This window comes from Vulpes lagopus, chromosome 1, assembly GCF_018345385.1.
Source record: "Vulpes lagopus strain Blue_001 chromosome 1, ASM1834538v1, whole genome shotgun sequence".
NCBI lineage: Eukaryota > Metazoa > Chordata > Mammalia > Carnivora > Canidae > Vulpes > Vulpes lagopus.
Window position 1 is genome coordinate 181,920,083 of NC_054824.1, and position 12,197 is coordinate 181,932,279.

Here is a 12,197-nt window from a genome sequence, read left to right on the forward strand (position 1 = left end):
AAAAATGTATGTATAGAACTCAACTCACGTGTTGCTAATTAATCTCAGTGTTTCTTGGGTAGAATCTGCTCACTTGTCTAGGATGGAATTCAATCTCCTAAGTTCTTCCCACTTCTTCAAAGCCATGATCTACAAGCCCCTTTAAAAATCTCTTTTGAAGGCTTCGAAACCCCTCCTACCTTGAGCCTGTTATAGAGCTTACTTTTTATACTTAACTCCCTTGCATGTCAGGGGCTCTCTTCCTGGCTTCTAGTTTTTTCTGGCCTCTCGTTTTGCCAAATAAGCTGCCATAACAGCAAGCGAAGAGAACACAAGTATTTGCTTACAGATACTGAAAGCTAACCCCCAGGTAGTTTTCCATTGCAAATGTCTTTGGAGAAATAGGCTCTGGAGCTGAGTACTTGAATTTCTGACTCCTGACAAGCCCTTCTCGTCAGGCTTACCTCCTGAAGAGTAGTGCCCACATTTGCAGCTATTTTATTTAAGAAGACATTTGCAAAAAAAGAGAGAGAGAGAGAGAGAGAGAGAGAGAGAAATCAGAACAAAAGAGAACAACATATTTATGGAATCAATATTCTATCTTTTAGGGATTAAAATTTTTTTAAATACATATAAGAAAGATTAGGGAAAGAAGTGAGAAAAATGAAGAAGGTTAGTAAAGCAAGAAAGGAAAGTGACATGAAAGTTGGAGCTGATTTGAAACATAACCGGTCTACTTCTTAGCTCTGAGAACTTAGGCATAGCACCTAAGCCCTCTGACCTTTATAGGTAAGATGGGGAATAACACCACGGTCCGTCTTACGCATTATGGTACACATTAGAACACACAATTCAAGGGCTAAGCATATTCCTGGACTTAGCAATAGCCCAGTAACTTAGCTGTGGTAATAATCATAATAAAATCAAAATCGTACCCCCCAAAATCTCATTACAATGTCATTATTCAGAATTTCAGACGTGGGACCATTTTCATTTGCTCAAAGGAAGGTGTGCAAATTGGGCTCTGGGTTCCCAGTAGTCAGTGACAGAGTAAGACAGTAAGTTTATAAATATGAAAAGATCTATTCCCTGAAACACAAGAACCCTGCAGTAGTAGGTTTCTAACCCAGGATCGTCGAGTTACTGCAAGGATTCAGTTTGTCTGCAAGTCTCTTAAGTATCGTAGGTGCCTCAAATAATAGTGTCTTTGTACAGGTGCACTATTCTCTTAAAATGAATTGGACACTGTGATAATGATGCCAATTGGTTTAATTGTATGACTGAATTCCTAGTAGCTTTGTGCCAGCACCATTTTCCCAATCAAGGGACTTGCTAACAACACCATCAGAATCATGAAAAGTGCCATATTTTAACCTGCTGTCTTTTAATCAAAAAGATTGGGAGTGTGTCACTGGGGGGGTGTGGGGAGAAAATGTTAGCTTTTATTAAAAAAAAAAAAAAACAACACAAAAACCAGTTCTCAATCCACTGGCCTTCTTTCCCTCACCAATAGCACCAAGGAGACCTCAGGGCACAGAAGCATTCTTTTTTCGAAGCAGGATTTGCTGCTCTAGATGTGACTCTGATCCCATTGCTAGCCCCACCAGGGTATCTGTGGAAGATTTGGGGCAAAGCTGTTCAGCTTCCTGAGAGTGCTTTTGCAGAGGAAAATGGGTTTGATTATTGGTGGGGGGTTGAATGTCTTCCTAGTGAATGATACAGGTTGCAAAAAAATAACCAGATAGGTAATTGTGCTTTTTTGTTGTTGTTGTTTTGGTTGTTGAAACAAATACAGGTAGTTTCTACTGATTCAATCAGTATGTCATCTTGCCAACCCCCATTTTGTCATCCTTCCCCTGAATCTGTTTTATCCTCTCTTAGGTAAGAGAATTATTGATTATTTGGGGGGTGGGGATATGATTTTTTTAAAAGCTGCAATGAATATTATAAGGGTGTATTATTTGGAGACTTAAAAAACATCTTCCCTGAAGGAAAAAAATCGTTTAAAAGGCCTACTAACTTGGTCTAATTACTTGAATTAAGGAAGTAGGAGGCTTTTGCACTGACTTTGAACAACTTTCTTGACTTCCTGCAAAGAAGATCCTTTACAGTATTTTTGGAGAAGTTAGTAAAACCGAATCTGACATCACTACCTAGCAGTTTGTGTAGCTAGCAAAGTGGTTTGTCCTTAGGGTTAGCAGAGGAGGAAATTGCTCCCTCTCTGATAAGACAACAGCAAAGAGTATGCATTCATTTCTTTTATTTTTGATTCAGTTTCACAAAGAAAACCTTTTGCAGAGATAACTATTATTTTGCTTTTCAGAAGGACGCATGCTGTTTCATAGGAATACGGCTGATCTCCAGATATGACCATGTATTTGTGGCTTAAACTTCTGGCATTTGGCTTTGCCTTTCTGGATACAGGAGTGTTTGTTACAGGTAAGTACAAGCATATTTATATATCCCTAGTTATTTTTTTTTCTTTGTGGTGGGACATTGGTCTGAAATAGGCAAAAAAATAAGTTAAGTGTTGGTGACTGGAAATGAGGAAGCTCACCATAAAATGGTCAAGGCTGTTGTAGCTCAGAGAGACATGGCTCTATGTGAGAGGATACATTGTTACTGTTTAAAAAGGCATAAATGTTTGGGGAGAAAAATCACAATTTAAAAGAGACGTTGTCTCTCCGTATCTTTGTTTACAAACTGTTTAAGGATATTACAAAAGTAATGCTGTTGCCTAACCCTCAGATACATGAATGTGAATTTATGAAAGCCTAAAGAAATCTTAATGACAAAGCAAAAGAATTTTCATCCTTTTAACAAAAAAAAAATGTTTTTTTGTTTTGTTTTGTTTTTTGTTTTTTAAGTCGTAATATGGCTTTGGTTGCACGTAAGCCACTCTTTCTTTTTGAACTGGAGTTTGCTTCCTCAAATTTTGATTACTACTAAAATATTTTTGTTGAGTACTTAGCTATATATGATAGTCTAAAATTGTACATCTGGGCATTTAATAAAATATTAATTTGATGCATATTCTTAACACAGATGTATTTTAAAAGAAGTATATGGTTTTCTTCCTCATAGTTTTAATGATTATTTGCTTTGGAAATTTTTACGGGGCCACCGCCCTTCCTGGGTGAGTGATGGGTAAATATCAGAGCCCTAATGAGATAAAAATATTTAAACTCTTAATATTCGTGCAAATGTTGTATTCTATAGGAAAGTGTAATGGGGATTCTCAAGAACTCATTTAAGTTGAAGATCTTTGTATACTTATCTTTTAATGGACATTTCTTGAATAGTTTTAGTTTGAGTCATGAGTACATTTCGGTTGATTGTTAAATGTAACTAATAAATTGGTATTTAATATAACTCCTTATGATGTATCTAGAAGCTGTTTTTCATTATCAAAAGGGCATTGAAAATGACATTTTTGTAGGAATTCCAAATAAGTCAAACAAAAAAAGAAAATCTTTGCTAAAAGTCTCGCCTACTGGAATTCACTTTGAAATCTGTTTTTGACTTTCCACCACTCTTCTTTCCTCTGAAAGGCAGGGCAGTAGCTACCTCTTGAGCTTGTTACATTGCTCGTTGATATTTTGTGTAACCAAGAAGAGTGGAAAGTAGCATAAGACACTGTTTTGTTTTTTACTGCAAAGATGGGTTAAATTTTTTTTGATATAAATATAGCATTTTTGTCTTAGTACAAAAAATGCTTAACAAACTATCTTCCTTATAAAGTTAGTTATCATAATCAAATCCAAATTGTAACGAATAATGATTTTAACCGGGTGACAATATGTGTATCTCATAAATCAGAGTGAATATTGATTAAAAATTCCCCCTCAAGAACTATTGTGAAGCATTTCTAAATGAGCACAAAGAATCACTGAAATATTTTGTAGGACACAGAGCAAATCATCATAAAATTTCAGCTCACTCTATTAAGGATTTTTACTGTAAGGAATATCTTTGCATTTATGATCAAAAGTATAAAATTATCTAGAAAACTTTAAATCAATTGTGCCGAACAATTTGTACTTAAATAAGTGGATAGATAGACATAGATTTACTTTGAAGGATCAAGCTTAACTTCAATTGCTTACGTATATATCTAAAGCAAATACTTTTTCTAAAAGGTATTGATAGTCTTCCTGAAATTTAAAGTTATTTTCAGAAAATAATATAGGTCTAATTATCTGTGTCTGCAAATCTTCTTTAACATATAGATCTAATTATCTGTGTCTGAAAATCTTACTTATCATCTTTGACGTGCTGAGAGACATTTTGTGATTCAATGTATGGTTTGGGAAGTTGTTAATATTTTAAATTATGTATTTTTCCTTATTAGCAACAAACGAGTTTGATTACATGTTTGATTTTAACATGTTAAGATTGAGTTTAGTGATCATAGGAAATAATAGGCTTTTGGGCATCAAGTTTGTATTGTGTACTATAAGGGAATTAAAAAAAAAAAACCACAGAGCCAAATGTAGAGAGACATCAACTAATGGATAAATATATGCATAATTCAGATGTGTTATTTAATATCTAAACTACAAGTGCAGGCCAGGCATAATTAACTTTGCCATGGCAACAATGCTGGGTTGAGCTCTACCCAAAAGCTTATAATCTCCTTGCTCTGTGCCTCTTTGCCACGATAACTGGAAACATTTGTTGAAAATTTCTAAGTAATTCTAGGGGACAATGATAGTTTTGAGAATGCAGGTAGAGACGAGTGTTCTCTGACTCGAAAGAAGGTGTAATGCCGGGCAAATCTCTCCCCCTATAACATACCAGCTAGAGTATATGAGTTGTGTGAGTTACGAGTTATAACAGTTTAGCTTCACTTCCTGGTCATATTCTCCATTTCCCCAGATACATTAAAGACATATTTCATGTTACAAACGTGTATTATGCCTTGCACATCACAGGCTTTCAAAACAAATTGTGAATTGAATTTAATAAGCAATCTTATTAAGTTCTAAATTCTCCACAATTTAGAGATTTGGGGATGTGAACATTATTTTGTATAAGTCTTTTACAAGTATTTTTCTAATAAAAATCTGCCTGTGATTCTTATCATTGCTAGAATTTGAAATGCATTTTGTTTGAGAAAGGGTAAAGTGCACTTGGGGAGGGGCGTCTGTCTTTCCTATTCCTGTCTCGTTCTATATAACTAAGTAGAGAGGCAGAGAGGTTAGCTTGAGCTGGGTCTTTTCTGTGTTCTGGGCTACTTGATATCCTTTCACCAATGACAATTAACTAGTGTAGGAATATAGATATTTCTATATTCTTCATATAAATATACATATACTTATACATACATTATAGTCTAGTGTTTATGTGTGAGTTATATAACACACACACAAATATCTACTTATCTATCTTCTGGTTCTTCATATTTGTCTACTTTTAAATATCAGGGTTCTATGGGCTTTAATTCTTGGCCAGTTTTATTCTTGTTTTCTGTGCTCAGAGTTCCTTACCATTACCTGCTACGTATTGATGATCCTGTTTCTCATCTCCATACTCATTCCTCTGAGGTGCAAAAAAGAAAAAAAAAAAAAAAGAAAAGAAAAGAAAAAAATCTGAAGTGTATTTAATGCTCCTTGAGTCTTATAATTTTACTTTTTAATAATCTCTAAAATCTTTTCTTCTTTCTTCTTCTCCCTTGACGTCATCTTAATTCATGCCTTTATCATTTTTTACCTGGAGTATTATTATAGTTTCCTAATCTAACTGAAGTCTCATTCATTTCTTTCTATGCTCTATACCTTAAGAATCTAAAAGGAAGGGAGAAGAAAAATCCCTCCGATAGCTTCTCATTGCCTTTGGTAGCTACGCTAAACACCTCGCCAGAGCGACTGAGTCCACCAATGAGCTAGGAGCTGGGCCTGGAGCTGGGCAGGGATTGTTTTTTTCTTTTTTCTTGTATGATTCATTAAAATAGAAGCCACAGTAGGCAGTTTCAACACTCTGCTTGGCTTCTGTACACTTCCTCAGGACCTCGAAGGCTCTGTGCAAGTCCTATTTCCTGTTGAATGTTTCCTTCCGTCACTCATGCCACAAAATATCTCCACTGAAATCACACACTTTTTGCCACTCTTCTGTGGCATTTTTCACATACTATTTCAATTTATTGTTGATGGTGGTATTAATATTATTATTTACCAATCAGTGCGTTTACTTTCATTGTAACCTGTGTGTAAGGAAGAAACTACGTCTTATGACGTAGTTTTTTTTCTGTATCATCTGTATCTGATTTCTTACCAGACACTAAAAAAGTAATGGGTGGGTTTCTTTGACAAAACTGAAGGTTATAATAATGAGAGAGAAAGAGGAAGAATATGAAAAAAATTCAGAAGTAGAGGAGAGAGAAAGAGAGAAACGTGAGATGAAAAAATTAGCCAGAAAGGGGAAAGATAGAGGGAGTTAGACAATGTCATCAAGATTAAATAGAATAATTTTGGATCTGGATCCCTACGGGCTTTGCCTTTTTCAAAATGTAATTGATTATTTTGCTATTTCCTTCTTTCATCTCCCTATTTTCCCTTCTTATCTGGAAGATCTTCCTAATTTCTTAAAAATCCATAGTTCAGTAGTGTTATTCCTAAATTTTTCTTGGCCTGCTCTTTGGACATTTTTGCTAATGGCATTTCATCTGGTGGGGCCGTTTTGTTCTTCAGGTACAAATGACCATAGGAAGAAAAATAAGGAATGAGGCAGGGAAGGTGATACTCATCTAAAAGGCGGATGAAACAGAGTCAGGTCCAGTCCTTGCAAGTACAGGCATGGACACTGGTAGTGCTGTGGGACTGTTTTCAAGGGCTCACTCTACGTATTGCGTTGTGTGCACACAGAACGTTTGCAGGGAGTCTGGGCATCATTTCTTACTAGATAACAAGATAATGAATTTCAATTTGAGTAGGTAGAAAGCAGAGATTTACAGTTAGTTTGATTAATTTTGTTCGTGAAAGCAGAGTGTTAACACAGACAAGGTTTTGTGTTCAGATCATGTATATATGTAAGTCATCTGGGTTCAGAGTAAGAAATTTGTCATCACCAAATATCGTTGATCTTTTTCTGTCATCTTATAAATTTAGGGAAATATGTGCACAATGCAATGGAAATTGAACTTAATCTCAGTTTAAATTTAATTTCAGTCTAGTCTAAATAGCTGTGTCAGTGCTGGATACCTAACTACATACTATTTGCCTATTACTAATGGATTAGTGCTGTGACTTTTATATATGTGAGAAAAATACTTTTTAGAGAAGGATGGAGGAAAAAAATGAAATACTGTAAGCTATTTGTTTAGCCATATGATGTGATATCTATTTCTACATAATACTGAAATATATAGACATATTTTGTATACATGGCTATAACCAATATTTATATGGGAAAATATCTAATCTTTGCCTCAAATGTTTAATATACATTCATTTTTATATGTCCAAGTGCTACTTCAATTTCAGTCTGCCTGGAGTCTGGGGAATGGCTACTATAAGCAGAGTATTGTGTGTTCAGGAATAATAACAAAAATAAGAAAAGATAAAGAAATAAAATTTTGACATAAATAAACATAAAGCCAATGTTAGTGAAACATATAAGCACCTTCCATGTGCATTCATAATATCATTAATTGACTCACCTCTGAAAAGATCATCAGCAAGATTATCAATACTTTTATTAGATTCTTCACTGAAGATCCACTCAAACAAACTAACATCTTCCATGGTGCTTAGCTATAGAATACTGTGTTTAAAAAGTAAATGTTTATTTCCTACTAAAAATGAGCCACAAATATCTGAAATGAATAAGTTATTTTACTATAACTTCAATTTCTCCTGTATATACTGCACGTGTGATAAAACTATAACTACATGCCATGATATTCAAATGAAAATGATTGCCATTCACATAGTTAAAAACTATTTCCAACTAAAACATGAACAACTGCAGGAAAATCATCAGCCCTCCAAAAAGGTGATCTGCTAATGCTGGAGCACAAATCAAGAGCTAAGGGCAATTCAGCATCACACTCACATGTATTAGAAAATGAACACCTACTCTGGCAAACGTAACAAAAAGCACTGATATGCAAGAAGAAATTCTCTGCATTGTAAATAATAGTAATAATAAATAGTCATGAATATAGACTAGAGAATCCTATATAAATAATAATGATGTTAGGAGATGATAGCAAAGGGCCGATATCATAGCAATAAAGTGTGGTCACCATATTTTATATGCCTCCACTTAAAGAAAAAAAAAACAGTAATTTGTTGACTGATAAAAGAAATACCAACCATCACAGGAAATGAGTCAGGTGCCATTCTGCGTTGGAGATGGCATTTGGATTGAGAAGCATTTTGGAAATCGAATTCTATAAATTATATGATCTCCATTCAAATCATTTTCTCTTTGATATACAGTGTCCTCACCTATAATGTGCTTTAAGCACTAAAAGTGATAACACTTGTGAAAATGCTTTGAAAACTGAGATATCCCGCAAAGTTGTGCCTTTTACTCATGTGATCCCATAAAATCACAGCACAGAGCTCTTTATCATTGACACATGATTCCAAATCACATCTCTTCCTTTGAGAAACTGGGAGGAGATACAGTTTAAGGCTATGTGACAGAGGACTAAACCCTAATAGATCTTTGAATTCTTTTAACTTTGCACCCCCTGTTTTAGGGATTTTCAGGCTACTCTGGATTCTACCTCTTAAATAGTCTGTAAATCCAACACTTGCTAAAGATTCTCATTGTTTATTGTAACAAGAGCCTGCACTCTTGCCTCCTTTCAATCCATAGAGTTTCCATACCCACCTCCACCAGGAGGATCGATGTAAAAGGGTAAAACTTACCTTTGTACATCCTTCCTTCAGTGGCTCCCAATTGGATAGAGAATATACTGATCCCATTATTTTGATCCCAAGGATGTTTAAGAAAATAAGCATTTAATTAAAATATACGTACATTTATGAGTTTTCCTTGAGAACAGCTTCTACAGAAAAAAAAAATCTATTAAGCCAGGTTAATTCTTTGAATATTATTATATAGCCTGATTAAATCATAACCAATTTTTTTCATGAAGAGAATTTTACTAAACTTATGTTCAATAGCATTACTTTTCGTTCAATTTTTATAGTTACTATTAAATTCATGAATCAATTTTTTATCCACATCCAATTTTACTGATTAGAGACTTATGCCTCTGAGAATTTTCCTTTGTGGTTATAATATTTCTAAGTGATTTTTTTGGTCAAATAATACAAATATAAAATTTCCAAAAAATGTTTTAATTCTTCTATTTAGCCAGAAACAACATTACTTGTGTGCAAATTTAGCCATTTCTTCTTTCTTTTTTCTTTTTTCCTTCTTTCCTTCCTTCCTTCTTTTCCTCCTTCCTTCCTTCCTTTCTTTCTTTTTTTTTTTACATTTCAATCTTACACAAAATGTAATGGATCTAATGTAATTATTTACTTCTGTCAATTTTTTTTTTACTTCTGTCAAGTTTTAAATTGGGCCATGTTAGACATTTTCAAATTTATATTGTGTTGAAATTTCTATCAGCAACAATCATTTTGTTATTGAGAGCTCTTTAAGCAAGATTCATTTTGAGATTTTAAGGGTTTTGATTATTTCTCAAGTAACCAATGGAAACTTTAGAAGTACTTACCAGATTGCTATATAGACTAGAACTGTATTTTTATTCTTATTCATGTGCCATTCTTATTAGCTTACACATCTTATGCCAAATTCTTACTAGTTGCTATAGCAAAAATTAGAAGAATCAAGATGATAAATTTAATGTTTTCAATGTACATCAGGGGGTGAGCTCAAAATAAGGTATCAAATCATTCTATTCTTGTCTCTGCGTTAGGAAAAATAGTTATTAGCATGGTATGCACAACTTTAATTTAATCCACACAGATTTCTTTCTAGTTTTATCTGTAACTACTTTGCAATGTGTACTCTACAGTCGAACCTTGAACAATGGAGGTTAAGGATACTGATGCCCTGCACAGCCAAAAGTCTATGGTATAACTTTTGATTCCTCCAAAACTTGACTACTAACAGCATACTTTTGAACCCAAGACTTAATGATAATATAAAAAAATTGATTAATACATATTTTGTATATCATGTGCATTATATACTATATTCTTACAATAAAGTAAACTAGAGAAAAGAAATGTTATTAGGGAAATCATAAGGAAGAGAAAAAAACATCAACTGTATAATCCTCTTGTAACTTGCATTTTTTCCTAAAAATAGAATGTTTTCTTGTCTCCAAACTGTTGGCCATGCTGTTTCTTCTTCCCTCCACATTTTTCTTAACTGGGTAAATTATAATTGCTCTTCAAACTTTAGTTCAACTGTTACTTCCGCTGGGCAACCCTCTTGGATATTCCTTGCTCTTCCAGTCCTTTCACACATAGGCAGGTGTTTGTCTGCTGCGATGATCCCATGAATAATCCTCTTGGAGAGCTTTTTATTTGAGTGTCTTTCATAGTAGCTGGTGAGCTTATGTAGATTATCATTGGGTCTCTGCTTTATTTATCAATAGGTAGAGAAGTACCCGTGGGTCCTTGGAACTTATTTGTTAAATGGATGGATAGTTGTCTGTATAGTCTAACCCTGTATGTAGAAAGTACTTAACAACTTATAAAAACAATTTTAAATCTGTCCTTTTGTTGTTATTTCAGCAAATTATTTATGGTAAAGTTTCTATATGATAGGAAAGCTCAGGAAATAGGAGGAAGAAAAAATTACTTAAAATCCTTGCTCACATTTTTTCTCTTGGTTTCTATCTCTGTTTTGATTATGTGCTATATGTTAAATTGCATATCCCATTTTTTTCTAAGTATACCATGATTATTCTAGGCAACTTGAGAGATACAGAAATGAATAAATAGGAAAAATTAAAATCTCCCAGATTCTCAAAACCCCTCACTAAAATCATTCTGAATATTTATTTCACCAGTCTAGCTAAATCTGTTTATTTATTCATTAATTCAATTCATGAACAAATATTTTATGAGTGCTTTCCCTGTATCTTCAGCTGGGAATATCATACTCTATGTCTAGCCTCTCATTATGGTAGTGGCTGCTTGGAGATGGGGTTTTAAATCTTCCAAATTCTCCATAAGCTTTCTCATCAAAGTAATAATATACCTTGCAGCAGATCATTAATTATGTTCTCCATCTTTTATAAATTTGGATTAAAAATTGTTATTTTTAAAATCTACATATAATATACCATTTAAGTAAAAACTCTGTTCTTGCCAAACAACATCTAGGCCCCTGTTCCAACTAGATTTCTTCTTTATGCCTTCAGTTATAGAAGTTCTGAAGCTGCCATTGAGTTGCGTAGATTATTAGATATTTAATAAATAAAGGTGGTACATGCAAAGAGGAACTAGCCAAGAGTTCCAATTCCCTTTGGTTTGTTTGTTTGTTTTTTGTGATTTAAGCTGAAAATTAAAGCTTCATTTGGAGAGACATGTTAAAACATACACACATACACAGCATGCAAACTAATCCTTACATTTTTTCAATGATCTTTCATATTAATTTTCCAAGGTCATTGGTTAATAAAGGCTGATATTTCATCCTGGGTCAGTCTGATTCTGGGTCTATTTTTTTTTACACTGGATTACTCAGCCTGGTTAGTCATTAGCCTAGTAACCAGGTAAATGAGGACATGACTACTTGATGATACACAAATCACACCAAGGTGAAAGGTGATTGGTAGTGTCTCAGAGGTCATTTGTGTGAAACATACATTTCAGCCCAATGCACCTGATTTAGCTATGTAGGTGAAACATTGGGCACCCAATCACTTTCATATCTTTAGCAAGATCTAAGCTAAGATTTTGTCTCATAAAAGACAAAGGACATCTTTGATTAATTTGTATTTACTATGAATATTGATGCTGCGTTAATAATGCAAAAGTAATGTTGCCATCATCTTGAAATGGAGCTTAAGAAGGTACACCACTGAGTCTGTCTGGAGGTGAGTGATATGATGGAAAGAATGGATTTTCCCCAACCTAATTTGTTTTTGATATTACATAAAGTGAAAGCCATTGAATAATTTACCAAAGTATCTATATATATTTTTTTTAATTTTTGAAGTGCAAGGGAAGTAACTTGACCTTTGTTAAACTCTTTGATCATGGAAAACACATGAGGTTCTC

At 33.9% G+C, this 12,197-nt stretch overlaps 1 protein-coding gene across 5 annotated transcripts in view; it reads left to right on the forward strand.

The window, feature by feature from the left end:
* The first annotated feature begins 2,114 nt into the window (after positions 1 to 2,114).
* Positions 2,115 to 12,197, forward strand: part of PTPRC (protein tyrosine phosphatase receptor type C) — a 125,593-nt gene continuing 115,510 nt past the window's right edge. For all 5 annotated transcript variants that reach the window (XM_041769415.1, XM_041769420.1, XM_041769428.1 and 2 more), the window contains exons 1-2: positions 2,115 to 2,221; positions 2,303 to 2,418. In XM_041769415.1, coding sequence (XP_041625349.1) covers positions 2,346 to 2,418 — 73 coding nt within the window. In that variant the 5' untranslated portion in view covers positions 2,115 to 2,221; positions 2,303 to 2,345. The remainder of the gene's footprint in view (positions 2,222 to 2,302; positions 2,419 to 12,197) is intronic.